Here is a 27,393-nt window from a genome sequence, read left to right on the forward strand (position 1 = left end):
CCATGCTAGCGATGAGGCTCCTGGAACTGCAAAAGCCCATTCCCAAAAATCAAAGATAATGCCAATGCTAACAACGTACATGATCCATGTGGCAACTATTATGGCTATTCCAGCAAAATATAGCATGACCGACCCCGAAGAGTTCGGCACTACTCTCTCTTTGACGAACCTGCGTCTGGAACCAGCTCCGTTTATGACTCTGCTTGATATAGCCATGATCAAAGAGTATAAAGGTTCACACTATTTTAACTAAGCATTCCAGTCCAGATAACCAACCTAAACAACTATCCGGCACAAAAATAAGGTCGTTATAAACTAACTGCCGAATCAATTAAAAGTATCCATGTTTTAACCCCAGCTCAATCCTCATGTCCTCTCAAAAGTCGTGCACGCATCGAAGTCTTATAATTTTTCGAGCCCCTTCTCAGGAATTTTTCGTCTACCACAACTTACACTTTGTACCCCAGTCGAACTTGCTGAGCAGGCATTTAATCCGCACAAAATCACAGATGAAGGAGACTGTCGTCGATATCTCGCCGAAATGTATCAGCGGGATCGAGTTTGGCGTGCTCTCGGCCGCAGAGATCGTGGCACAGTCCGAAGTCGAGGTCTCGACCAGAAACCTTTTTGATCTGGAAAACGGAAGAAAGCCGGTGAAGGATGGAGCTCTAGACACGCGAATGGGTACTTCTTCGAATGCAGCTCAGTGTGCGACTTGTCAAGGGAATTTGGCATCTTGCCATGGCCATTTTGGTCATGTCAAACTGGCCCTCCCAGTTTTCCATGTGGGTTACTTCAAGGCCATCATGCAGGTTTTGCAAACAATCTGTAAGACCTGTTCTAGCGTTCTCCTTGACGAGACTACTTGTCGTCAATTTCTTCTAGAACTCAGAAGGCCGGGCTTGGATAATCTCAGGAGAATGCGGATCTTGAAAAGGGTCTCGGATCAGGCTAAGAAGCAGAGACGATGCCTTTCGTGTGGAGCCATCAACGGTGTTGTCAAGAAGGCTGCTGCGGGTTCCGGACCTGCTGCGCTGAAGATTATACATGATACTTTCAGATGGGTTGGTAAGAAAGGTGCTGATGAAAAGGTCCAATGGGACGAGGATTTTGAACTTTTGCGTGCCACCAACCCTGACATCGATAGGTTTATCAAAAGATGTTTTGACGATCTGAACCCACTCAAGGTTCTTGCTCTGTTCAAGAAGATTTCTCCCAACGATTGCGAGCTTCTGGGAATAGACCCTTCTAGAGGAGGCAGACCGGAAATGTACATCTGGAGATACCTTCCTGCCCCACCGGTCTGTATCAGACCTTCGGTTGTTATGAATGACACTAACGCTTCCAACGAAGACGATCTCACTGTCAAGCTGACCGAGATTGTGTGGACCTCCAGTCTGATCCGCGCGGGTATCGAAAAGGGCATTTCAGTCAACAATCTCATGGAACAATGGGATTACCTCCAATTGGCTGTTGCCATGTATATAAACTCTGATGCGGCCTCACCATCGGCCTTGCCGTCAGCAGGTGGGATGTCGAAATCAGCCAAACCTATCAGAGGTCTTTGTCAGAGACTTAAGGGAAAACAGGGCCGTTTCAGAGGAAACTTGTCCGGTAAACGTGTGGACTTCTCAGCCAGAACAGTCATCTCGCCCGATCCAAATCTGGCGATCGATGAAGTAGCTGTGCCAGATCGTGTCGCCAAGGTGTTGACCTATCCAGAGAAGGTCACCAGATACAACAAATCAAAGCTGCAAGCCCTTGTCATCAACGGCCCCACCGTGCACCCTGGTGCTAACTATCTGCTCAAGAGAAACGAAGACGTTAGGAGAAACCTGCGTTACGGTGACAAGCGCAAGCTGGCCAAAAACCTGGCAATCGGTGACGTCGTGGAGAGACACATAGAAGATGGCGATGTGGTTCTTTTCAATAGACAGCCGTCTCTACACAGATTGTCGATTCTTTCGCATTTTGCCAAAATCAGGCCATGGAGAACCTTCAGACTCAACGAGTGTGTTTGCACGCCTTATAATGCCGATTTCGACGGTGATGAAATGAACTTGCACGTTCCCCAGACGGAAGAGGCCAGGGCAGAGGCCATGAACCTGATGGGTGTGAAGAATAATCTACTCACGCCCAAATCCGGTGAACCTATCATTGCTGCTACCCAGGATTTCATCACGGGGTCATTTTTAATTTCTGGAAAAGATTCTTTCTACGACAGAGCCACTTTCACCCAGCTGCTGTCTATGATGTCTGACGGAAATATCCAGTTTGACATACCTCCACCTGCCATCTACAAGCCTGTATATATGTGGACCGGGAAACAACTTTTCAGTCTGCTGATTAGACCCAACAACCAATCGAAGGTGTTGATCAATCTTGATGCCAAAAATAAGACCTTTACGGCGCCAGCACCTGGCTACCCCAACGAGATGTCGCCGAATGACGGATTCGTTATCATTAGGGGTTCTCAGATTCTCAGTGGAGTGATGGACAAGTCTCTTTTGGGAGACGGTAAGAAGCATTCTGTTTTCTACACGATTCTGAGAGATTACGGACCAGATGAGGCAGCTGCCGCGATGAACAGAATGGCCAAACTATGTGCCAGATACCTGGGAAATAGAGGATTTTCCATTGGAATCAACGATGTAACTCCAGGAGTGGACCTCAAGAATAAGAAGGAGTTCATGGTGGAAGAGGCTTATCGCAAGTGTGACGAACTCATCAGACTCTACAAAGAGGGAAAGCTGGAAACCCAGCCGGGTTGTAACGAAGAACAGACTCTGGAAGCCAAAATCGGTGGTCTGCTATCCAAAGTCAGAGAAGAAGTTGGTGAAGTTTGTATTAGAGAGCTCGACAAGTCGAATGCTCCATTGATCATGGCCAAGTGTGGTTCCAAGGGTTCTACTCTTAACGTATCGCAGATGGTGGCTGTTGTAGGACAGCAGATTATCTCTGGTCACCGTGTTCCTGATGGTTTCCAGGATAGGTCTCTTCCACACTTTTTGAAAAATTCCAAGACACCTCAGTCGAAGGGTTTCGTGAGAAATTCGTTTTTCTCGGGTCTGAACCCGCCAGAGTTCCTCTTCCACGCCATTTCTGGTCGTGAAGGTTTGGTGGATACTGCGGTTAAGACTGCTGAGACTGGTTACACTTCTCGTCGTTTGATGAAGTCCATGGAAGACTTGAGTGCACAATACGACAACACTGTCCGTAACTCGAGCAATGGAATTGTTCAGTTTACCTATGGTGGTGATGGTCTGGACCCTCTGGAGATGGAAGGTGATGCCAGACCGGTAAATTTGAACAGAACCTGGGATCACGCCTATAACACTTCTTTCGACAAGAACGATCTATCGTTGTTGCCTTATGAGGTGGTGGAGGCAACCAATGCATTTTTGAGCCCATTAGAGGCCAACCTACCTAGATATGACAATCTGGGAAGACTGCTGGAACCAGAAGAGCTAGACAAGATTGAGTTCATTGATCAGGATGACGGTGAAAGATCTTTCTACCAGTCTATCAGAGAATACATGGTTAAGAGGGCTACTAAGTTGGCCGACATCAGAGTCAAGCTCGGACTTCCAGCTGAACTGATCAGAGGAGAGGCCCAAAAGAAGGAAACCGCGGCAGATCCTGCAGTGATCGCGGTTTCACAACTTAGCAAAATTTCGAGCGCCATGGTCAAGACGTTCTTGGACTTTTGTATCACCAAGTACCAGAAAGCACGCGTTGAACCCGGGACCGCAGTTGGTGCCATTGGTGCCCATTCTATTGGTGAACCAGGTACTCAGATGACTTTGAAGACTTTCCATTTTGCAGGTGTTGCTTCCATGAACGTGACATTGGGTGTTCCCCGTATCAAAGAAATTATCAACGCTTCGAAAGTGATCTCCACTCCTATTATTAATGCCGTTTTGGTGAACAGCGATGACGAGAGAGCTGCCAGAGTGGTCAAGGGAAGACTCGAAAAGACTCTTCTTTCTGACGTGGTTTATTTCATTCAGGATGTATACAGAGAGAACTCTGCCTACATCGAGGTCAAGGTAGATACTAGGACAATCGACAAGTTGCAATTAGAGCTCTCGATTGATCAAATTGCTTCTGCCATTGTGGCTGCACCCAAACTCAAGATCTCCAGGAACGAGGTCTCTGTTGTTGGAAAGAACCGAATCCAGGTACTGGTCAGCGATGGAACAGCTGGAGATTCCACCGCTGCCGCTCTTAAAGCTGCCAATTCCGAGCAAGGTGAAGCTGGAGTCCTCTTCTTCAGAATGCAACATCTCAGGCGTGTTCTTCCAGACGTGGTCGTCAAGGGTCTTCCAGAGATTTCTCGTGCTGTTATCAACATTCGCGATGATGGCAAGAGAGAATTGTTGGTGGAGGGCTACGGTCTCAAGGATGTTATGTCTACTGACGGAGTTGTGGGAACACGCACGAAGACCAATCATGTTCTCGAGATTTTTGATGTCCTGGGTATCGAGGCTGCAAGAGCCAGTATCATTAACGAGATTGACTATACCATGTCCAGTCACGGTATGGCTGTTGACCCTCGTCACATCCAGCTGTTGGGTGATGTTATGACCTACAAGGGCGAAGTTCTGGGTATCACCAGATTTGGCTTGGCCAAAATGAGAGATTCCGTGCTCCAGTTGGCCTCGTTTGAGAAGACCACCGACCATCTGTTTGACGCAGCTTTCTACATGAAGGAAGATCGCGTTGAAGGTGTTTCCGAGAGGATTATCCTGGGTCAAACGATGACTCTGGGTACTGGTGCCTTCAAGGTGTTAAAGAGGAGTCATGTTTCTGACAGCGCTCTGATGCCAAAGAGGACTTTGTTCGAGGATATTTGTAATGAGCAGCCCCCCATGATGCTGGTTGCGTAAAAGCGCAAGGTATAAGGAGAGGAAAAGAAAGGAAAAAGCTTGGAAGGCGATTATTCACTTTGGATTTTTGCTATTATGTCATTAGCATCGTATATAGGTGAAAAATCAACACTTCGCTATGCACTTTGAAAAATTACCGAAATCAACATTTTCATTATTATCATCATATCATTATCTCACCAATTCCAACTCTATTAACCATTTAACATGACATGGCAACTCATTTTTCGCATTATTCTTCATACGCTGGAATCAACGTATACCCACTCCTGTGCTTAACAGCATTGAACCGTAGAGCTAATCTACCACCAAATTCACTAGGCTGGCTCCATGCAATTTCCATCTTCGGTATTTCACACCCGTAGATGCAGTTCTTCTGTAGACACTGCAAGAGCCTGAGTCCAATACCAAGTTGTCGCCAACTACGACACACGTATATTCGTGATATCCCCACTAACACTTTGAGACCCTGGTTGGGAACAACGCTTTTGGTCTCATGGACCAGCCAACGGCCTTGCTCGACAGACTCGACACTCACTACCCCAACGGCTTTCCCTTCAGCCAAACACACAAACGCCTTATCTGAATGACCTTGACCCGGAATTTTCCATCCTGTAGACCCTTCCGGGGCATTGAGCTCGGTGTTGGCCAAATCGAGCAATTGTTCCGTGGCCCGTATCTCTGTCTTGCTTGCAGAACTAACTTCGACGATCTGAAACTTATGCCTCTCATATGCTACCACATTGGTCTTGGACTTCGACTCAGTCATAGACACAAACTCTGCAACGATCTTGGAGGTTTTTGACTTCCACTCGACTCCCTGGACTGCCTTTTTGTGGAACGCCGCATGCATTTGTTGGTCTGTGGGGACATACTTCATATACACCATGTTGCATTCGGGACAACTGACTTCGCCATCACCACTACCTACACTGAAACGGGATTGAGTCATAGCTTTTCTGTGCTTCTTTTTGGCCACTCTAGATCCTACTAGGAAGCTCGTTCTTTTAGAATTGGTCATGGCCGGAAGCTTCTGTTTCGCGTTACTCCGCGGCTCGGATTCCAAAGCCGGAGACTTGCTCATTTCAAGATACGTGGTCAAAGCAAATACACCAGATACCGGCTTTCACTCTAGAACTTTGCTTGCAAATTCCATTACTGACGTGGTGAAGAGAACGCGTGATCGCGATAATAGTGGAACCGCCCTTCGCGTCTTATTTGGTGGTGCACGCTCATTTTTCAGAAACCCGGAGAACTAGTAATCGCACGTAAACCGATGACCTCCGGGGTTACATATTTCACGGCTGCACTGGCTGAATCTCCCCATGATTTTGGTTGTACCAGGAAAAACTTCACTAGACTCAAGCCAACCGAGAAATGAGCTCATTTTCCAACCCCAACCCCAAGTTTGAGCACCTTCTTCCGAGGAGCGGTAAATGGCGCACGGATATAACCAACTGGCTGACGGAGGACGTTCCCTCGTTTGACTACGGTGGATACGTGGTCGGCGAGACCCTCCAGTCGGCCACTCTATGGTGCAAGGCTCCGGGCGTTCTGTGTGGGGTTTCCTTTGCTAAAGAAGTGTACTTGCAGTGCGGACTGGAGGTGGAATGGTTCATTGAAGAAGGCACTTTCATTGACCCCAGAAAAGTCGAGGGAGGTAAGGTGAAGGTCGCCATTGTGAAGGGTCCAGTGCGTGATATTCTCGTGGCAGAAAGGTTATCGCTCAACATCATTAGCAGATGCTCCGGAATTGCCACTCAGTCATATCGCACTGTTCAACGTGCCCGTGAAGTCGGATACACTGGTATTATTGCAGGAACCCGCAAGACCACACCTGGACTCAGATTGCTAGAGAAATACAGCATGATCGTAGGTGGATGCGATCCTCACAGATATGATCTGAGTTCCATGGTGATGCTGAAAGATAACCACGTATGGTCCACGGGATCCATTACCAAAGCTGTTGAAAGTGCACAGAAAGTTGTGGGGTTTTCGGGAAAAGTAGAGGTTGAAGTCCAGACAGAAGAAGAGGCTGACGAGGCCATAGCAGCTGGTGCAGACATCATCATGTTGGACAATTTCACTGGAGATGGCTTGAAAATTGCTGCTGTCAGCATCAAAGAACGGTGGGCTGGAAAAGCGAGGTTCTTACTTGAGTGCAGTGGAGGTCTTACTCTTGATAATCTCGATGAGTATTTGTGCCGTGATATCGATATCTACAGCACTTCTTCAGTTCACCAGGGTACTGGAATCATTGACTTTAGTCTGAAAATCAACAGGGGATAGGATATATAAGCAGGTGTAAATAATGATGAAGCATCCACTGTTTTTCTACGCTTTACTACCATTATAGAATCAGGTTCGTATTATATCAATGATGAATATCCGGTTATGCTATACCGCCCTCTATCGTTGAGACGGAAGACAGAAATACAATTGGCCAAACCTTCGGGCCGCATCTATGCCTCGTGACTCCAAAGAGTTCATGACTTACCAGCAGTTGGCAGGGATTGGGCCTTGGCGGCTTGAGCCTTCTGCTTGGCGAGGGCATAGACCAGACCGGCAATGAAGCCGACAAAGATCGACGAGATCGAGAAGAAGTTAATCGCCGCATTGAAAAATACCAGACCAGAGAGCGCAATTGGCAGCTTGTTCAAAGCACCCACCATCGAGTAGGTAGTGGAAGAGGTGACTCTGATACACCAAGCCGAAGTGTAAGAGATACCCACGGAGGACATTCCCGAGAACACCATTGCGGAGATAACCGCAGTTCTGGAGCCGGCTGGGAAGTTGAGCTCCAAGTTGGCAGAGGACCAGCCCTCCAGCAAAAAGGAAGCTCCAAGCAGGATAGGGATAGACAACAGGTTGTTGTAGTACATGGTGTCAAAGTCCTTGAAGTTGGTGAGCTTAATGCGCTTTCTCATGAAGAGAACGAAGCCGGCCGAGGAAAAGCAGTTGGTGAACATCCAGAAGTAACCAATTGAGAAGTTGGAAACAGCTCCATCAGGAGATGGCTTAGTGTCTCCGTAACAGGCAATCACCGAGGAAAACACCATCAGGATAAAAGAACCAAGGGCCATAGGGGTAACCTCACCACCAAACCAAAGCACTTCACCGTAAGCAATCAGAATAATGGTCAAGTTCTTGAAGATGGTGTAAACTGGAATGGAAAGGTGTTGAAGAGCCTTTGACGAGGTGTAGATCATACCAACAAGCATGAAAACAATTGGCGACCACTTCTTGGCCTCGTTCTTGTTGAATTCACGGTAAGTGATGACACCGAAATGTTTGAGCGTAGAAATCAGAGCGATACACACTGCAGACTGGACAGCCAACAACAAGAAAATCATGTTGAAGTCAGCACCAGAAACAACATACTTGTTGGTGACAGTCATGAGGATCGACGCACCACAGTAAGACATGATCGAGATAGGACCGCTGTTAGCAATGGCAGCGAGTCCGGCAGCAGGAGCGGGGGTAACCGCAATGTTCTCCTCTCTCTTCTCGTTGACAGACATACTGACAAGTTTTGCAAAGAAAAACGGTTGTAGGAAGGATGAAAACGTGAAAAACAACCAGCTAAGGGAGGAAGAAAAAAAGAGGACACCTCTGATTTCAAGGTGGAACGCGTAGTGTGCATGGACTAAATTACCGATTTCGGAAGGATCGGCGGCGGATCCGGTTCTGAGCGATGGTTAAAGGTAGTGTATCAAGAAATAAGGGTCAGGTCGTGTACCGAATCTAGTTTAGCTGCCACCTCAGATCTCTTAGCAAGCCCTTGTTGGTGTTGGTTCTGTCGGCTACATTCTCGTCCACCTTCTGCCTTCAAACAAAAGGAGAGCTACAGTTTCGCAATGGACATAGACCTATCGGTAGTCTCCACGAAAACATCTGGTGAACTGTTTCAGGAGTATTCAGTGAACCAATTGAAGCAGGTTAAGTACAAACTCCAGAATGATATCCAGACAAGGCGTGACGAACTGAGACAGCTAGTTGGCAACAAGTATCGTGATTTGCTACAGGTAGCTGATGATATAATTGATGTGAACCGACTCAGCAAGGTTGAAAACGACAATTTAATGCGATTGGCATTCCAGAAGTCCCATTACAACGAACTGGACACGCTGTTGAAATTCAATGCGCAGACAAGACAAACTCAAGTCACAGCTGCCAGGGCCAGGACTAAGCCTACGGTGTTGCGTAACATTCTGGGCACTTTGAACACGCGATTGGTCGAAGTGGAGCATTCGGTTTCAGCTCTCAGCTTTGAGCCGCAGAGCAACGGCAATGCTGCTGACGAAGTTTCTGGAATGTTTGTTGAATTAACTAAAAGTTTTTATCTCACACAACTGTTCTTTGGAGACGAGCTGCGTGGTGACAGTGGTGCAAGGCTCAAGTTTGACGGTATGAGGGAAAGGTTCCTGAAGCAGGTGGATGACCAGCTATCTGCACTGGCAATCGATAATGAGTATGATTTTGCGCTTGACATGCTGATTTCCTATGTGGTTTTGAACTCGTGTACACCACGTGAGGCGTTGTCGTACTTTTTACGGTTGAGATTGAGCTATCTACGGGGATTCAACTTGACACTTGACTTTCAGTCTTGTCTAAGCTATGTTTTCAACACGATCAGCTATTTGTCTCTGTTTCAGACTAAATTGCCCACGGCTTTGGTTAGAACAGTCCACTCATCTTCCACATACAAAACTTGGCTCCAGAACTCGGCCCTTAGACCGTTTCTTGCTTGGCTCGATGTGAACACGGAGACCTTCAACGTTCAGTTTCCGCACACTGCGACGTCAATAAGGGCTTCAGTCGGCGAGTCGGTGCTTGAGGCGTCAAAAGAAGAATGGAAACTCACGTTGGGCCAATATTTCCTGGAGTCTGTAAAGGAGATATTTGGATCGACATCTGATTTAAGCGAACTGGCCGCTGTTCTCTCAAGGATCTTGACGGCATTCAAAAAGTTTACATCTCTCTCGGATCTGAAATGTGCTGATGGTTCGCCGCTCATTGATAGTGCGATAGGAGAGTGGAACAATGTATTTGAGACAGCATTACTGGCACAACTAACTCGGTTTGATCAGATTTCGTCAATGGTCATTGACACCTTTTTGCACCCTGAACAAATCCCCAAGGCTCAAAGGGATGTTCTTTTTGAGGTGAATACACTTGAGGACATCTCTGTTTATCTTGAAAAGATCAACAGACTTTCCGTATATCAGGTTGGTTCGTCGAGAGAGGTACTTTCGCAGATTGATGCCTTTCATTCAACCATTACCAAGGACTCTGAATCCGTGAGATCAATCCTCCATCTCTCGAAGAATTTGAACAAACAAGCCCTCAGTATTGACGATCACGAAGATCCACAGTTCTGGAAAGCTGTGGGAAGCAGAGTTGAGACTCTGTACAAATCATATGTGAAGATCTCTCTGGACACACTGGATGAGTCCGAAGAAAAAATAATCTCCGCTCTTAACGCCCTTGACTTTGGTTCTGATGAAGCAGGGCACTTCTCTGAACGTCTGTTTTATCTCATCAGAATACTGATTGATTTATCGAAACGTGATGATCTTCGTTTGTTGTTCAAAGAGACCACGCCAGAGACTGCTCTATCAGGACTTTCACTTGAATCTCAACGTAATGCATCTCGTCCAGCATCAAAATACTCACCGGTACTTCTTAGACTGTTTGAGCCTTTATCGCTGAAAATCGCTTCTTCAACGCTTACGGATCTCGAGAATCTCTTGGTCTCTAGATTCCAATCTGCAGACCCCGTTCCTGAAAGCCAGCTGTGGGATCTCCTGTCAGGGACAGAGACTCTGGTTCCAAATGCGCCTTCCATTGACTTCTCCACAATGATGTACCGGTTGGGACTGAAATTCAACTCTGATGATTCGAATGAAGACTATACCGATGTGTACAAAGTGCCTGAGTTTGTTACTGTGAAGAACGGGCTGATGAAAACCATGCTTGAGAGGATATTAAGTACGCTAGAGGAGAGAAAGACTCATGAAAAAGAAATTGAAGATGCCACGAAGGTTGAAGAATCCATTCCGCTTACTGAGGATGATACTCTTGAGAAGGAAGAAGAGAAAGAAAAGGTGACCACAAAGGACATTTCACAATCAGAGCACTCTGATGAGGCGACTACTGAGGAGGACAATGTGGTTACATCGAACAGTGATGACGGGAGTTCGAAGGATTCGAACAAAATACCATCCGAGAAAGCACCAACGGAGCAGGTTGATGAGGTAGAAGAGATAACAGAGGAGACAGATGAAAAGGAAGATGAGATTAAAGAGCCGGAAGTTGAAAATGAAGCTGTTACCCAGTCTTCTGATACAATTACTCCAGCGATTTCTTCGGAATTGCTCGAACAAAAGTCTCTGATCACTTACGCAGACGCAACTCAGGTTGCCATATTTGCTCTTGGCAATCCTGCAGATGAAAACGAACTAGACGGCTTGATCGATAATACTGAGCTTTCCAGGATCGCCGAAGAACTCATTTCCACATGTGCTTTGTTGGCTGGTACAGAGTATAGAAAAAGCATACACAGAGCCGTGGCTGAAAATTACAAAACTTCTGTTCTTATTTTCAGTCCATTGTTCAATTGAGTGTCGACGATGTTACAGTTGAAGAGGGCATTCAAAATGCATTTGACAGTCATATAGAAGGAAACTACAGAGGGTGTATATATGCTATCCGGGTGGTGTCCAGATTTCTTCTAGAAAAGTGTCTAGTATGTATACTTAATACGTATATGAGCATATTCCTCATAGAGAAATCACCCTGGAAAGTTTATCGCTTCTTTTCCTCTAACTCATGGCGAATCGCCCAGAAACTCAGAACCATCCCAAGTTCATACACAAAAAACCGCAGTAGACCACTGGCTACAAACGTAGTCCATTGATAACCAATTCCAGTCAAAAACCCGGTTATTGGTGGAGCAAGACCTTGTCCCACGGTTCTTGCCATATTGCTCCACGCAATGGCTCCAGACCGCTCTTCAGGTGGAACCACAGCACTTACAAACACGTTTTTTGATCCCATATCCATGGCTTTGAAAGCGCCTCTCAGAAGAAGAATAATTACCGTAAGAAGCAAAGTCTCGGGCATGGGTACGAACATAACAAGAATCGTCGAGGGAACATGCGTGATGATGAGTGATACCAAAGGGCCGTATTTCTTACACAGAGCAGTTCCCACGACGGAAAGAACTGCAGAGAGGGCATTTGCCATGAAAAAGATCACTCCCAGTTGGGCTGGGTCAGCTGAAAACTTTTGAATAAGGTAAAATGAGACCCAACCATCAGTGACCATAGATTTGGAAAAAGCGTCCACGGTATAGAAGAACGAGATTCGGATGACAGTCCAAAAGTTCTTGGATCCAAACAGCATGGAAGAGGCTGGAGGTTCCTTCGGATCAGAAATTCTAAGTGATTCGGAATTTTCGTCTTCGTCATCAGAAATGAGCGACCCCGAAGAATCCAATGCGTGGCTCCTAGGACGTGAAAATGCTACCTCTATGCGAGAGCTCAACTTGGTAGCAGTCCACATACACAGTAAAGAGGTCAAACATTGTACTAGAAACACGGATTTGCAGGCTTCCTGTTTTGTCCAGCCAAAGTGCTTAATAAGAATGGTCATCGTCCAGCCGTTAATTATAGATCCAATTGCAAAAGCCATTATGCCGAGGAGAGAATACCAGGTGTAGTAGTCCGAGCGTTCGTCCAAAGTGGAAAGATTGGCTATCGAGGCGAACTCCACGTTTCTGAATGGGCCAACTTCACCCCCGCCGGGCGTTATAAAGCCTACTATTCCTGTCACTAGCAAGACGGTGGGGTTTGAGGAGAAGGCAAAAATTAAGCCTGTGATAGCCATGACCCCCGATCCAATCATATGGGTATGTGCTCTTCCAAACGAGTCTGCTTTTGCACTGAGGAGAAAACTGACCACCATATCACCCAGTAAAAAGCATGTCATGTAGAAACCCACGATAGCCGTATCAATGCCTACTTGTGTGAGGTAGTAGGCCAGAATCAGCGAGACGCCACTGTACCCATACAGCCTGATCATGCGCAGCAGAAACAGCGTGTGGATGTCACGAGGGGCATTCCACGCAGTGTTAACACCTGCGTGGTCCAGAGCACTTGCTCCCCATTCAGCCAACTTTTCCATCTTTGATTTCTAGCTATTTTGAGGGTTCCATGAGACTAAACGACCTTCGAGAATGCTTAATCCCGCATAAGTGAGCCACACCTTGCATGACAGTCCGATTGTGCGGCGGACATTTGAGTTATCCACACATACTCCTCTTTAGGCCTAAGAGAACTGAAACAGCCTATACCTTGGCAAATGCGGATGAGTCCTTTCCATCGGCGAATAAATTCACATTCAAGGCAAGTGCTTCTTCTCTGTACCAGCATATTCTGTGTATCATTCCTCACCAGTGGGCGCGTCGGAAAAAATCCACATAGTTCCGTTGTCGGTGAGTTCTCCAATCTGCCAATTTGGCGCAGTCACACAGCACACCCGATTCGAGAGATCCAGAGGCCTCTCTATAAGCCTTCTGGGGGAGGGGGCCGCTCTTGATCTACAACCTAAACCACTCTTTTGGTGGAAAAAGAACCAATTGAAATATCAAACGATATTTGTTGGCCATTGCTTACTGAAATATTGCTGGATATCTCCATCTTCGCAACGCAGCTTCGGGATCTGTTTGCTATCTGTTCTGAAACCAGAGTGTCCTATTTATACCTCTCCAGACGGAAGTGCGCTATTTGCGGCAGAAGAACAAGGGAAGACACGCCAAGATCAGGTACTGTGACCGAGAAAATACATAGGCGACAACCGAATAACAGATAAGCCTATCCGACATATCTGCCATAATGAAACCACAAACACTGCAGATGCCTCCGGCTGCGACTGGTCTACAGGCAGTTGCCGGTGCGTCCATTGGAAGTTCAGTCGACAGATCTTCCGCTATATTTATGCCAAAGACCCTGAATAGGCGAAACCTAAAAAAACTGACTCTCGACGCGCCCAGCTCATCTGCTGCCCCAGCGGGCATTGATCTTAGAGACCCCGATAGAAAAGCGTCCGCGGATGAGTTGATATCACATCTGCAGAATCTTGAGCTGGGATTGGAATATCAGATTACGATGCGTGTGGAGGATCTTGTCACTTTGAAGAAGCTGGGTGCAGGCAACTCTGGAACTGTTTCCAAAGTGCTGCACATCCCCTCGAAAAAGATCATGGCAAGGAAGGTGATACATATCGAGACAAAGGAGCTAATTCACTCACAGATTATACGAGAACTCCGAATAATGCATGAGTGCGACTCGCCGTTTATAATTGACTTTTTTGGTGCCTTTATCGATCAGGGAGATGTGGTGATATGTATGGAGTATGTGGATTGTTCTTCCCTTGATAAAAATCTACGAATGACGGGACCTTTCCCTGAAGTGATTCTGAAACAGGTGGCCTGGTGTGTTCTTTCTGGTCTCAACTATCTTTATGATCACCATAGGATAATTCACAGAGACGTGAAACCGTCTAACGTCCTACTAGACTCCAAGGGTGGAATGAAGCTGTGCGACTTTGGAGTCTCTCGAGAGCTGATAAACTCCATAGCAGATACTTTTGTGGGAACTTCTACGTACATGTCTCCAGAACGTATCCAGGGTGGTGTGTACTCTGTGAAAGGTGATGTGTGGTCCTTGGGACTCATGTTGGTTGAATTGGCAACAGGCAAGTTTCCCTTTGGAGACAACTCTAACAGAGCTCCTGACTCCATTCTGGATCTTCTCCAGAGAATCGTGAACGAACATCCCCCTAGTCTGAAACCAGAAGATGGGTTTTCTGCAGATCTTTGTGATTTTGTCGATATGTGTCTCAAGCGTGAGAAAGAAAGAGGTGATCCCCACAAATTGATGCTACACCCGTTCTTGCAAGGCTGCGAGACTCCTGAGTTCAAGAGCGAGGTTAAACGGTGGGCTAAGAACGTTCGGAGGGCCCAGAAGGGAAAAGCTATAAAATGAGGCTATCAAACAGGTCATTCAGTGAGACTAACAAAAAAAGCCATAAATGGAACATTATGCCATCATCTTCATCCTCGATACTACCTTCACGAACATCACCATTATCACTGTTATTACTGTTATTACTGTTATTACTGCCATCATTGCCCTCATCACCTGCATTATCCCTTCTACTGCTTCCTTTGGTTCCATAGACATCTCCAATTCCTTTCTCTACAGCCGGTGTTTGGTTCGTTTTCCGAGTTTATGTCATTCTACATCCTCCTTCCAGTTTTTTGCACCACATATACACATCCTGGTGCGGCTCATCATATTATTCATTCTTTATATTCTATTCCGTGCCTGCGTTTGGTGTGTACTCATCTGGAACCACATCCAATAACTTCCTCTCAAGTCTCAATATATCTGCAGCCAAATAAAGGCTTCCACAAACAACTACGCTTCCGTTGGACTCTTTCAATTGACCAGCAAGCTTGATAGCCTCAATCGGATTACTACTCTCGTAGACCTTGTCTGTATACTTCTGCACTTGTATCTTCAGATCAGCAGTTTCGTATGCAGAAACCCAAGGCATGCCATCCACGGGACTGAATTCAGTGAGAATCACTGTGTCTCTGTTCGAGAACAGTGGTTTCATTATTGGGTCCAGAACTTTGCCCTTAGTAGCAGCAAAAACATACACGATATCGCCTTCTGGTCGCAGATTAGTATCCACGAAAGCTGCTAGCTCGTCTGCAGCAGAACCATTATGGGCCCCGTCTAGCAAAATTTCAACTGAATCCGGTAGTAATGGCAGCCTCAAAGTTTGTAGTCTTCCAGGCCATTTGACACTGGATATTCCTTCCGCTACTGTCTCTTGCGTGATTCGCGGATCTACCAGCAATTGAGCAAGCTTAAGCGTCACCGACAAATTTGCGTGCTGATATTTTCCCAGTAGACCGATTTTGAACCGTTTCACCTCCCCAAAGGACGTAGTCTCTTTTGGATTCGAGACAGTAAGCATAACTCCTTGCTCATCAGCCACTCTTTTGAATACTTCCAAGGCTTCATTCGCGTTAGAACCATCCACAACACATGGTACCCCTGGCTTGATAATACCGGCTTTTTCGCCTGCGATTGCAGCCAATGTGGATCCAAGAATTCCCTCATGATCTAGTCCAATTTTGGTAATACCTGTAGCCACCACTCCAAACGATTCGCCCTCTTTATGGGCAGGAATAACATTGGTAGCATCCAGACGCCCACCAAGACCCACCTCAATAACAGCAACCTCCACTTTTGCCAGTTTGAAGATCTCAAACGCGGTGCACGTAAGAATTTCAAACTCCGTGGCTCCCACTTGCATCTTGTCATTAGCACCAATCACTCGTTTCTGAACAGTCTCAAAAAACGCCAAAGAAACAGGTTTATTATTCACACATATCGAATCGTTCACATAGAGCATATGGGGTGACGTAAACCTTCCATTTTTTACCTTTGAAAGAGTGAGAATCTGGGATAGATATGCACATACGGAGCCCTTTCCATTAGTCCCAGCAACATGCACGGCCTTCCAACTGGAAAGATGCGGATTGCCAAGAACCTGCAGTAGCCTCACCATTCGGTGGAGCTGGAGATCCAGAGGCATTTCTGGAAATTTTGCCCAGACAAGAAGGAGATATTTCACTATCCTTCTTGCTTAGATAAATCTCTAAGGCAGACCAAAAAAGGACGATAGGTCTGAGTCGTGCGAGACTCATATCTGCCCTTTTGGGCACTCAGTTTGAACAACTCACAGGGATCAGCTGGCTGGTCAAGCAATCTGGAACTTGTCGGTTACCTATCGAAACGCCTTGAAGCTACGAAACCCCCGTTCTTTTGTTGTTTATTTGCGTGTCTGACTATCCAATTGAGTTTTGGGAGAGTCGAGTCAAGTCGAATCGAAAACGCAATCGAGCTTGTAATTGATAGTCTTGTTCCAGCAACGCGCTCTTGGAGTTGACCATGTCGTATCTTGAATCCAGGCTCAGGAAGTTTTTCAAGCTTCCGCATAAGGGTAAGTTTTTGTTGGTGATGAGAGATGTTTAGTGTTGTCGCAGCTATTGTGAGTTATGCACTGCCTTACACTTTTGAATGTCTTTCTGCCTTTGTTTTTCACTCTCTTTATGTATCTTCCATGCTAACTTACTCAGGTGAGACCTATGAACTCAGAAGCGGGCTGGTGTCACAATATGCCGGAGACAGAAAGGATGCCATAGAAAGAGTCATTGGTGCCATGACGGTCGGAAAGGACGTGTCTGCTCTCTTCCCTGATGTTTTGAAGAACGTGGCCACCCACGATCTGGAACAGAAGAAGTTGGTGTACCTGTATTTGATGAACTACGCTAAGACCAACCCGGAATTATGTATTCTTGCTGTGAACACTTTTGTCCAGGATACTGAAGATCCTAATCCTCTGGTCCGTGCATTGGCAATCAGAACAATGGGATGCATAAGGGTTGACAAGATTGTGGATTACATGGAGATCCCATTGCACAGAACTTTGAAAGACGATAATCCTTATGTGAGAAAGACAGCTGCAATCTGTGTAGCCAAGCTTTTTGATCTCAGTCCCGAGATGTGCGTGGAGCAGGGATTTTTGGATGCTTTGAAGTCTATGATTGAGGATTCTAATCCGATGGTGGTGGCCAATGCTGTTTCTGCACTATTGGAGATTGAAGCTGCAAACAGAGATACCAAGGTTTTGGTTTTTGATGCCAAAATCCTAAAGAAACTGTTGTTGACACTGAATGAGTGTACAGAATGGGGCAGAATTACTTTGCTTACTGCTCTGGCAGAGTACAAGTCAACTTCCGAGGCCGAGGCATCCAGTATCATTGACCGTGTGAGCCCGTTGTTGCAGCATGAGAACCCTGCGGTCGTCCTTGCGGCCGTAAAGGCTATATTAATGCACATAAACGCAATTCCTCAGGAATCACAGGACTCTTTGGTGAGAAAACTGAGTGCACCATTGGTTTCACTCATTTCGACTCCTCCAGAAGTTCAGTATGTCGGTCTCAGAAACATTAGGATTATCCTGGAAAAGTATCCTTCGATTCTTTCCAGAGAAATGAGGGTGTTCTTCTGCAAATACAACGATCCTCTCTACCTTAAGCTGGAAAAAATAGAGATCTTGGTGAGACTGGTGAATGATTCGAACAGCACGGTCCTGTTAGCAGAGCTTCGCGAGTATGCAATGGAGTTTGATACGGAGTTTGTCAAGAGAGCAGTACGTGCAATTGGTCAGGTCGCCATCAAGCTGGAAAAAATCTCGAAGAAGGCGATCGATGTTTTGTACGACCTGATCAACTCGAGATCCGAATATGTGATTAACGAAGCTACAATAGTGATCCAGAACGTCTTGAGACGCTACCCTACACAGCATATCTCCACAATAATCTCGATCATCGCAGATATCAACCTAGACCAACTAGAGGACGACGAGGCTTTGTCGTCATATGTCTGGATAATAGGAGAGTATGCAAAGCATATTCCGCATTTGGAGAAGATTTTGGATGGAATGGTATCCCAATTTTTGGAATTTGAGTCCACTGTTCAACTGGCTCTGTTGACTACCATCGTGAAGGTTAATCTTACAAGACCAAGCCCTAACACGCAAAAGCTACTTCAGGACACTTTGAATACAGCCACAAAGGAAGTCGAAAATGCCGACGTCAGAGATAAAGCGTTTTTGTACTGGAGATTACTCAGTTTGGATGGCGATTCCGCGCAAAAAGCTGTGATGTTGAAGAAGCTGCCACCTTTGACCTCAACTATTGAAAAGTTCCCACCGGCACTTTTGAACGAACTTATCACAGAAATTTCTACCCTGGGCTCCGTGTACCACCAACCAGGCTACATGTTTGCTGCTGGAGATGCTCACACCGGTGGGAAGGTTCAGACCAAGAAACTGGAGGAGTTGCAACAATTGGCCAAATCCGAGATTGTGAACAACACTGTCAAGGCAGAGAATCTACTGGACTTCGACGATGACGAAGGTGATTCGAACTCAGCCAATGCCGACAACGGAGCTAGCAATAACAACATTCTCGCCGAACTCAATGATCTTTTCGCAGGCTTGTCGACACAACCGCAGCAGCCGTCATCTGTTTCGCCGCCACCGCCATCATCCGAACAGTCGAACGGTGCAAGCAGTCTCTTTGATCTGATGGGTGGGTTTGAAGCAGGAGCAAGTCAAAATGGCGCAGCAAATTCAAAGAAGCCAGAAGAAGACCTGTTAAGTCTTTTCTGAAGTACTTGAAAGAACGATATCATTAAAAGAAAATGTATAGAGTTGAAGAAGGAATGCTGGTTTTCTACTAGACCGTTTGTATGAGACTTGAAATATCACTATCTGGTTTTAATTTGAATATCACTAGTGGTTTTCTATGTACAATTAACAAAAGCACAACGGACAACCAAAACGAGTTAGCTCGTTCTAATCACCACGTTTACTCCATGATTTGGGTAACTAAACCAGTACCAACAGTCTTTCCACCTTCTCTGATGTTGAAACGCTGACCTGGCTCAAGAGGAGTTGGGTGAACCAAAGTGCACACCATCTCGACGTTGTCACCTGGCAAAACCTGTCTGGAGTGGTCAACATCATCACCTTCTGGGAAGGTCAATTGGACAGAAACATCAGAGGTTCTGATGAACAATTGGGGTCTGTAGTTGGCTCCAAATGGAGAGTGACGGCCACCCTCTTCCTTGGTCAAAACGTACAAAGAGGCCAAGAACTTGGTGTGGGCCTTGACAGTACCTGGCTTGCAGATGACCATACCACGCTTGAGCTCTTCACGTTTGATACCTCTCAGCAAGATTCCACAGTTGTCACCACCTTGGGCCTGGTCCAATTCCTTCTTGAACATCTCAATTCCGGTAACGGTAGCCTTGAATGGCTGCGAGTTCAAACCAACAACCTCGATTTCCTCACCCTTCTTCAAAACACCTCTCTCGACAGAACCACCGGCGACGGTACCTCTACCAGAGATGGAGAAGACGGTCTCAACAGGCATCAAAAATGGCTTCTCCAAATCACGCGAAGGAGTTGGAATGTACGAGTCAACGGCATCAAGCAACTTCTCGATGGCCTGAACACCAATCTCGGGTTGCTTGTCCTCCAAAGCACAAAGAGCGGAACCCATGATGACTGGGGTGTTATCACCGTCAAATCCATAGGTAGACAAAAGTTCTCTCATTTCCATCTCAACAAGTTCAAGCATTTCAGGATCATCAATGGTGTCAACCTTGTTGACAAAGACAACCAAGTTTTGGACACCAACCTGTCTGGCCAACAGCAAATGCTCTCTGGTCTGAGGCATTTGACCGTCAGTTGCAGCAACAACGATAATGGCACCGTCCATCTGGGCGGCACCGGTGATCATGTTCTTGATATAATCGGCGTGACCAGGACAGTCGACATGGGAGTAATGGCGCTGTTCGGTTTCGTATTCGACGTGGGCAGTGGAGATGGTAATACCTCTGGCTCTTTCTTCTGGAGCCTTATCAATGGAACCGTAGTCCAAGAAATCGGCACCACCCTTGTTTGCGAGAACCTTGGTGATGGCGGCGGTCAAAGTGGTCTTACCGTGATCGACGTGACCAATAGTACCGATGTTGACGTGAGGCTTGGTACGGGAGAAAGTGGCGGCCGTACGGTACGAGAACCTGGTAGTTGACACTGGTGAAAAGTTAGTGTGCCGTCGCAAAGCGCAAAGTACGGAATTTCCAGCGAGTGATCACTTACAAGACAAACGGCCAAAGGCGCGCAACGAAGTCAAAGCAGTCAAAGTACGAGACATTTTCTAGTGTTTGCTTTTGCTGGGGAGTGGTGATCAGTTGATCCCACCGGAATTTTTCAATCTGAGTTTGGAGCTTCGGCTTCGGCAGCAGTGAGGCACGGACAGTCCGTGCGTTTAGTGCTGATTGAGTGCGGTACACGCCTGGATACCACGATGTTATCTGCGTTTTAATCCATGGAACAAAGTCTTAAAAGCGAAGTACTCTGTTCATTTCTAAGTGTTCCCAAATATTTAATGGTGCAGATATTTGTGGAAACAATAGCCGGTGTGAGTAACATCCGACTCAGCTATTCTGAAAGTGACCCTGTTTCGAAACTAGCGAACGACATCTCTTCACGTCTTCCTCTGAGCCTGCAGCATCGATCGGCCATAGTCACAAGAGACGGTAGTCTCATCTCCAAATACTCCAAAGTTTCAGACTTGACTAAAGATGCAGGCTATGTGAATCTGCACTTGAGACTACCGCTTTGTGGTGGAAAGGGAGGGCTCGGAACTACCCTGAGACTCCAAGGCGGCAAGATGGGGAAGAAGAAAAATTCCCGAGAAGGTGATTATAAGAATCTTGACGGTATTAGACTGAAGATTATTGCAAAGATGAAAAGGATGGACGAGCTGATACGATCATTACCCGAACAAGAGCGCGAGAGGGTGAGGATGAAAAAAGAAAAGCTGCGAAAACTGGTGGATATGGATGTGGAAAAGCTTGTTAACGACAGGGCCGGCAAATTCGATGACACTAAGTATATTGAGGATGCTGAGAAGATAATGGAGGATATCAAAAACGATGTCGATCTCTTGATGGAGAGTGATGAAGAAGATAGCGATGACAGCGATGACAGCGATGATGATGACGATAACGATCGGGATGATAAGAAAGACACAGAGAGAACCAATACTGGCCCTAGCAGCTCAAGAAACAGCAAGTTTGCTGCGTTTTACGATGACGAAGATGAGTGAGAGTTGGTGCGCTTCTCACTTGCGACTGGCTAAAGTGGTTTGAAATTGGTTCCCACTCTGCTGTGTTAGTACATGAGAAGGAAAAATCTCAACAAATAGATACGCGATAAAAAAAAAGACATTCCCCTTCATAATCAACTGTATCTTGCCCCGTTTCCTTCATTTTTTGAGCCGCACTTGAAATCACAATAATATAATGAAGTAGTGTATTTATCAATATGCTGCCCAATCAGGCGTCTTCAAAGGATTCACCTCCGAAGTTGAAAGCCAACAAGGAAGGCCTCTTGAATCATTGTCTCTTCCGATCTAACTCCAATTTATTCAATCAGGAACCACAATGGCTACTTTCACTAGATTCCCAACTCCTGTTTTCAAGGCTTACTGGCCATTCTTCACCGGTGGTATGTATAGGTTTATTGGGGCAATTGTCAAGCGACAAAGCCGAGTTCACCACGAGTTCACCACGAGTCAATAACGGGAATACTGTATACTAACTCAGCGATTTCTTCCAGCCGTCGTCACCACCTACTTGATTGCCAAGGCTGCTGACCTCAGCATGAACTCCCAGGAATTCATCAACGACCCAAGACACCCAAGATTTGCCCAGGGTGTCAAGCCAGCTGAGAAATAGATAGGCTCGATGCTACTCATTACGACATGTTACAAAACCGAATTGAAACCGAATGGACAAAAATGATGGCTAATGGATTGGTGTTTGGCCAATCATATGCTTGCATATGATGGTTCATACTATGTGCATATATACGTATATCGAAACATCGCCCGGTCCTATCCTTTATTGATGCTGCTCAAGAGCGCTGTCTAGTGCTTTCTGTAGAATTTCCAACAGGTCCTGAGTGGGCTCGAGGCCAATGCTCATTCTCACCAGGTTTCTGTCCACTCCCCACTTCTCTACCTCCTCCAGCTCGTTGAAGTGTGCAAGAATGGCATATGGACAAGCGAGAGTGAAGTTCGTGCCCAAAGAAGGACCCTTCGAAAGGGCAACTTGGTTGAAGAAGCAAACCGCGTCTACCTGCTCCTTGAACACGAAAGAGACCAAACCACCGTAGCCACCGGTCTTGGTCTTTATGGCGTCATAGTACTTTTTCGAGACGCTCAAGGACGGGTAGAATACTTGCGAGATCAGAGGCGAAGACTGTAATAACTTCAACACCTCGAGAGCGTTCTCGTTGATTTTGGAAGACCTCACTTCGAAGTCACGACTGTTTCTTTCAAGATATATCGCGTCTTGGTCCCAGAATAAGTCCTCAAAGTTCTCGTTCATATAGGCCTTCAGCACGCTGTAGAATTTGGACTCGGAATTCAGAACCAGCGATCCAGCCATGACGTTGGAATCTCCACTGAAAACCTTAGTCAAAGACGAAACAACCATGTCTGCGTATGGCAGAACGTGTATGTTTAAGAAGTTACCTACGGTCTCGTCAATAACGACCGCAAATCCGTACTTGTCACTCAACTGCTTGATTCTAGGCAAATTTGGAGTTTTCAAAAGTGGATTGGAAGGGCACTCACAGAATAGTGCCATAATCTTTTCGCCTTGCTCCAACTTGTGTTCTAGCTCATCCAAAGACTCGTCATCCCCAAAACCATAGAAGTGGACTCCGGCACCCCACTTTCTCAGGATGTTGAGAGTGTCAACATATGGGAACCCAAAACATACCGATTTTTCATCTTTGAGCTCTGAGGTATGGAGAAGGATCTGGTGAGCATTGAAGATGGAAGCCATGCCGCTAGGATAGAGGTAAACGTCGTCTTCTGAAAATTGCATGGCTCCTCTTGGGGAATCCTCAACTTCGGAAACATTTCCTGCGATTCTCTTTCTTAGGAGTAACTTTGCTTCCTTACTGAATCTGAGATCCAAGTTTCTTCCAAATCTCTCTTCGATGAAGGTGGAATACTCGTCCGTAGGCTCTGCCACAGAAGATGTCGAAAGTCTGGAATTCCTGCTAGTCCTTCTGCTACTGGCGAGTTCCTCTTCTTTTCTCTTAGCTTCCTCCAGTCCTTTCAACTCCTGCAAACAGTATTCTCCCAGTCTAGATGAAATACCTTCTCCAGAGTGTTGCCAGTACTGCTTCGCGACTGGAAACTCGGACGCAGTGAAAAAAACAGCACTGATATTTGCCTCGACTCGGTAGCTGGCTTCTACGTCATCTTTGGGCCCAGGAGTGCTTAATTGCAGAATGCGAACCTGACACTTTGGCGATTGGGAGCGGCGTTTGATGAACTCTCTGCACCGCTTAGCAACATCGTAGGTAGGGAATATCATGACTCTTTCTTCATCCTGGCCCTTTCCATAAGTATCCTCCAACAACTTGGCAAGGGCCTGAATCTTTGAATGAATGAAAAACCGCGGATATCCCGAAGTCATCTTGGAGACCACCCATGCCTGGCCTTCTTCGTAGCCAACGGTGGCTTCCCAAGTGGGCAGGGTCACCGAGACTGCGTGTTCGGTGTTGTTGGGAATGGGATCTCCAATAGACTGTGAGACTGTGTGCGGCATTTGGTTACTTGGATGTGGCTAGAGAGGAGTGTGGCCAACTGAAGCGTCAGTCTGAACGAGTCATAGCCCGGATCCCACAGTGCTTCCGCATGTGTCAAGGAGGCCCGTTACCCGGACGGAAATTGAGGATTGGCAGAGTGGTTGGATTGGCAAAAAAATCATGGATTTCAGCGGAATTTACACGGGCTTCCCATTCAGAAAACCATTTCAGAGTAGATTTCCCAATCGGATTTGCGGAAGAACTCTGGGTGGGTTGAAGATGGTTTTGGGACTGATAGACTCTAAGGGCTAGTCCCCGATCAGGCGGGCCGGTGCCAAAACGGTGCGGCTGAAAAAGACAAAGTGAGGGCAGGAGTGCTGAAAGTACTTCCTGCGTGCAATATTTGGGCGGACAGTTGGAATATAACCGTCTCGAATTTTGCTTTTGAAAGCCTCTTGGCAATAAACTTTTTTTTTTGCCTTTTGAGTCCAAATTGACAGTAACAACAGTTATCAAATTCAGATTTTAGGTCTAGTCTTGATCTGAACTATTCAGTACACGACGGGCCCTAATCCATCGCAGACGTGAGTTTGTGATACCGTGTTTTGTTCGGTATAAGAGTACTAGCAAAGTTACGGAATTGAATTGTTTTTGGAAAGCTGACTGTTTCTTGATTAGTCAAAAGCCATAATCAGGTCATTTTTAGTTGAACCTCCATGTCAAGTTATATTGGTTCCAAAAGGCCATCCACCTTTGACTCAGGAGACACATCAATAACGTCGACGTTCTGGAAGGCCAAAAACAAACCTGACCTGCCACTTTACAAAGACAAGCCCAAAAGCGCGACGGGATTTCTGACTACCCATAGAAAAAGAATGGTTTTCAAGCTTTTCCTGCTCTCGATTGCTCTCTATCTGTTACATTATACTTACTCTCTCATCTCCTCCACAGCCGCAGTGGATCCGTTGACGTCGAAAGAACTGTGGCAGAACAGAAGAGATGAAGTTAAGAAGGTATTCCAGGAATCCTGGAAGGACTACGAGAAGCACGGTTGGGGCAATGATGTCTACCATCCAATCAAGCAAACAGGCAAAGACATGGGGTCAAAGCCCTTGGGCTGGATCATAGTAGATTCTCTGGACACTCTGATGCTTATGGATCTAAAAGAAGAACTGCATGAGGCTCGGAGTTGGGTTAAGAATGAGTTGACCTACGATTTTGACTACGACGTGAACGTTTTCGAGACCACAATTCGCATGCTCGGAGGATTGCTCTCTGCCTTTTACCTTTCACAAGATGAGATGTATCTAGACAAGGCAGTGAACCTGGGAAACAAGATCATTGGTGCTTTTGATTCACCCTCTGGGATCCCATATGCCTCAGTTAATCTCCAAACGGGTAAAGGTATCGAGAGTCATGTGGACAGAGGTGCGAGTTCCACTGCCGAAGTGGCCACTTTACAACTGGAGTTCAAATATCTTGCCAAACTAACCGGTGAGAACTTGTATTGGGAGAAGGTTGAGAAGGTGATGGAGGTATTGGATTCCAACCAGCCAGTCGATGGTTTGGTGCCCATTTACGTGCACCCAAAGACTGGCAAGTACCAGGACAGGCTGATCAGATTGGGTTCGCGTGGTGATTCGTATTATGAGTATCTCTTGAAGCAGTATCTGCAAACCAGTTCTGAGGAGGGTGTCTACTTGGATATGTATAGGGAAGCTGTCAAGGGCATTAAGACCCATCTCATCAACAAGTCTCTTCCAAATGGCCTCACATATATTGGCGAATTGCCTACAGGCATTGGTGGTGATCTTTCTCCTAAGATGGACCATTTGGTGTGTTTTGTTGGTGGATTGTTTGCGTTGGGTGCCACCTCTGGTGAGGATGTCTCAATAGCAAGAAAGGCTTCCGGCTGGAGTGCTGAGAAGGAAGAGGATTTCTCGCTTGGGAGAGAAATCGCGCGTACTTGTTACAAGATGTACCATGATGTTGAGGGCACTGGGCTGGCGCCTGAGATTGTGGTTTTCAATTCTGACCAGAAGAACCAGCACGATTTTTTCATCAAGCCCCTGGATAAGCACAATCTACAGCGGCCAGAAACGGTGGAAACGCTTTATTACATGTACCGCATGACCAAAGATCCAATATACAGGGACTGGGGTTGGGAGATCTTCCAAAACTTTGTCAAGCACACCAAGGTCACTTCTGGTGGAAAGGACAATGCTCCTCGTTACACCTCTCTAGATGATGTGACCTCTGTGCCCCCGAAGAAGAGAGATAACATGGAATCGTTCTGGTTGGCTGAAACTTTGAAATACCTGTACTTGCTGTTTGATGATTCTGATAACCCCAAATGGGATATCAAAAACGTTGTTTACAACACCGAAGCACATCCACTTCCTAAGTTTGAGATGTCGGTGCTGTTCAAAACAGGGTGGGTAAGATCAAAGCTTGGCGAGGATGAAGCCCAGGCCAAGAAGAAAGAAACGATAAAGGATGCAGAGAAGAAGCCATCGAAAGAGAAGCCGGTGATCCAAGCAGATAGGTCAAGTAATGACAAGCAAGATCCACAGATCAAGGACGAAGCGGAACCAGATCTCCATAAGGCGATTGGTGGCATGAACGATAAGTCCAACGATGTTCTTGATCCTCTTCCCCTCAAGGGTACCAGCAACGAGCAGTCAATGGAGAACTTCAAAAAAGACGGAAAGGCCAGGGAGCCAGAGTTACCCAAGGCTCAACCGATCTCTCCGTCTGTGGATAAGCAGCAAACCGAAGAGTTGCTATCTCAAAACTTGGAAGATGATACCGGTGCTATGCTCAAAGACAAAGTTCAAAAGCTTGTTGATAGGAAAAATGATGACGAACTTGAAGATATTCTGTTTGGTAAAGACAAAGAATCTGTCATTGAGAAGCAACTACCTCCCAAGTCCGAAGTTGAGAAAGGTGGAACTATTCCAGAGGCAAAAAAGCCATCAAAGCCTTTACATGCTCAATTGGCAGAAGTCGAAGATAAAGTGAAAAACAATGATGCTGGATTGAAAGCGAAAATGGAGAATGATCTACTGGCTGATGCTGCCCAGAACTAGGCTGTCTCTGTGCTGTTCATCTTACTAATGATCAAATAGTCCAGTGTATTGCGAGAATTAGTTATAAAAAGAATCAAAATCTGCAT

General features: G+C 46.2%; 15 protein-coding genes across 15 annotated transcripts; 9 read left to right on the forward strand and 6 right to left on the reverse strand.

The window, feature by feature from the left end:
* Window positions 1-58: 58 nt before the first annotated feature.
* On the forward strand, window positions 59-253 carry KUCA_T00004932001 (uncharacterized protein; the record flags this gene model as incomplete). The annotated part of the gene is made up of 1 exon (XM_022606066.1): window positions 59-253. One exon carries the CDS (start codon window positions 59-61, stop codon window positions 251-253), a length of 195 nt encoding a protein of 64 aa, XP_022460935.1.
* A 256-nt stretch (window positions 254-509) lies between these two features.
* KUCA_T00004933001 (uncharacterized protein) lies at window positions 510-4,889 on the forward strand (the record flags this gene model as incomplete). The annotated part of the gene is made up of 1 exon (XM_022606067.1): window positions 510-4,889. The coding sequence occupies one exon, from the start codon at window positions 510-512 to the stop codon at window positions 4,887-4,889; it is 4,380 nt and encodes a 1,459-aa protein (XP_022460936.1).
* Window positions 4,890-5,121: 232 nt separating this feature from the next.
* On the reverse strand, window positions 5,122-5,973 carry KUCA_T00004934001 (uncharacterized protein; the record flags this gene model as incomplete). Its single annotated transcript, XM_022606068.1, has 1 exon — window positions 5,122-5,973. One exon carries the CDS (start codon window positions 5,971-5,973, stop codon window positions 5,122-5,124), a length of 852 nt encoding a protein of 283 aa, XP_022460937.1.
* Window positions 5,974-6,266: 293 nt separating this feature from the next.
* KUCA_T00004935001 (uncharacterized protein) lies at window positions 6,267-7,178 on the forward strand (the record flags this gene model as incomplete). The annotated part of the gene is made up of 1 exon (XM_022606069.1): window positions 6,267-7,178. The coding sequence occupies one exon, from the start codon at window positions 6,267-6,269 to the stop codon at window positions 7,176-7,178; it is 912 nt and encodes a 303-aa protein (XP_022460938.1).
* Window positions 7,179-7,375: 197 nt separating this feature from the next.
* KUCA_T00004936001 (uncharacterized protein) lies at window positions 7,376-8,410 on the reverse strand (the record flags this gene model as incomplete). Its single annotated transcript, XM_022606070.1, has 1 exon — window positions 7,376-8,410. The coding sequence occupies one exon, from the start codon at window positions 8,408-8,410 to the stop codon at window positions 7,376-7,378; it is 1,035 nt and encodes a 344-aa protein (XP_022460939.1).
* A 336-nt stretch (window positions 8,411-8,746) lies between these two features.
* Window positions 8,747-11,512, forward strand: KUCA_T00004937001 (uncharacterized protein; the record flags this gene model as incomplete). The annotated part of the gene is made up of 1 exon (XM_022606071.1): window positions 8,747-11,512. The coding sequence occupies one exon, from the start codon at window positions 8,747-8,749 to the stop codon at window positions 11,510-11,512; it is 2,766 nt and encodes a 921-aa protein (XP_022460940.1).
* Window positions 11,513-11,696: 184 nt separating this feature from the next.
* KUCA_T00004938001 (uncharacterized protein) lies at window positions 11,697-13,076 on the reverse strand (the record flags this gene model as incomplete). The annotated part of the gene is made up of 1 exon (XM_022606072.1): window positions 11,697-13,076. One exon carries the CDS (start codon window positions 13,074-13,076, stop codon window positions 11,697-11,699), a length of 1,380 nt encoding a protein of 459 aa, XP_022460941.1.
* Window positions 13,077-13,786: 710 nt separating this feature from the next.
* Window positions 13,787-14,938, forward strand: KUCA_T00004939001 (uncharacterized protein; the record flags this gene model as incomplete). The annotated part of the gene is made up of 1 exon (XM_022606073.1): window positions 13,787-14,938. One exon carries the CDS (start codon window positions 13,787-13,789, stop codon window positions 14,936-14,938), a length of 1,152 nt encoding a protein of 383 aa, XP_022460942.1.
* A 331-nt stretch (window positions 14,939-15,269) lies between these two features.
* KUCA_T00004940001 (uncharacterized protein) lies at window positions 15,270-16,565 on the reverse strand (the record flags this gene model as incomplete). The annotated part of the gene is made up of 1 exon (XM_022606075.1): window positions 15,270-16,565. The coding sequence occupies one exon, from the start codon at window positions 16,563-16,565 to the stop codon at window positions 15,270-15,272; it is 1,296 nt and encodes a 431-aa protein (XP_022460943.1).
* A 356-nt stretch (window positions 16,566-16,921) lies between these two features.
* KUCA_T00004941001 (uncharacterized protein) lies at window positions 16,922-19,208 on the forward strand (the record flags this gene model as incomplete). The annotated part of the gene is made up of 2 exons (XM_022606076.1): window positions 16,922-16,973; window positions 17,110-19,208. The coding sequence occupies 2 exons, from the start codon at window positions 16,922-16,924 to the stop codon at window positions 19,206-19,208; spliced, it is 2,151 nt and encodes a 716-aa protein (XP_022460944.1).
* A 199-nt stretch (window positions 19,209-19,407) lies between these two features.
* Window positions 19,408-20,760, reverse strand: KUCA_T00004942001 (uncharacterized protein; the record flags this gene model as incomplete). Its single annotated transcript, XM_022606077.1, has 2 exons — window positions 19,408-20,639; window positions 20,715-20,760. 2 exons carry the CDS (start codon window positions 20,758-20,760, stop codon window positions 19,408-19,410), a joined length of 1,278 nt encoding a protein of 425 aa, XP_022460945.1.
* Window positions 20,761-20,934: 174 nt separating this feature from the next.
* On the forward strand, window positions 20,935-21,717 carry KUCA_T00004943001 (uncharacterized protein; the record flags this gene model as incomplete). Its single annotated transcript, XM_022606078.1, has 1 exon — window positions 20,935-21,717. One exon carries the CDS (start codon window positions 20,935-20,937, stop codon window positions 21,715-21,717), a length of 783 nt encoding a protein of 260 aa, XP_022460946.1.
* Window positions 21,718-22,054: 337 nt separating this feature from the next.
* Window positions 22,055-22,348, forward strand: KUCA_T00004944001 (uncharacterized protein; the record flags this gene model as incomplete). The annotated part of the gene is made up of 2 exons (XM_022606079.1): window positions 22,055-22,118; window positions 22,230-22,348. 2 exons carry the CDS (start codon window positions 22,055-22,057, stop codon window positions 22,346-22,348), a joined length of 183 nt encoding a protein of 60 aa, XP_022460947.1.
* A 165-nt stretch (window positions 22,349-22,513) lies between these two features.
* On the reverse strand, window positions 22,514-24,238 carry KUCA_T00004945001 (uncharacterized protein; the record flags this gene model as incomplete). The annotated part of the gene is made up of 1 exon (XM_022606080.1): window positions 22,514-24,238. The coding sequence occupies one exon, from the start codon at window positions 24,236-24,238 to the stop codon at window positions 22,514-22,516; it is 1,725 nt and encodes a 574-aa protein (XP_022460948.1).
* A 696-nt stretch (window positions 24,239-24,934) lies between these two features.
* KUCA_T00004946001 (uncharacterized protein) lies at window positions 24,935-27,307 on the forward strand (the record flags this gene model as incomplete). The annotated part of the gene is made up of 1 exon (XM_022606081.1): window positions 24,935-27,307. The coding sequence occupies one exon, from the start codon at window positions 24,935-24,937 to the stop codon at window positions 27,305-27,307; it is 2,373 nt and encodes a 790-aa protein (XP_022460949.1).
* Between the last annotated feature and the right edge of the window lie 86 nt (window positions 27,308-27,393).

Source organism: Kuraishia capsulata, genomic scaffold, assembly GCF_000576695.1.
Source record: "Kuraishia capsulata CBS 1993 genomic scaffold, Kuraishia_capsulata_scaffold_6, whole genome shotgun sequence".
Lineage (NCBI taxonomy): Eukaryota > Fungi > Ascomycota > Pichiomycetes > Pichiales > Pichiaceae > Kuraishia > Kuraishia capsulata.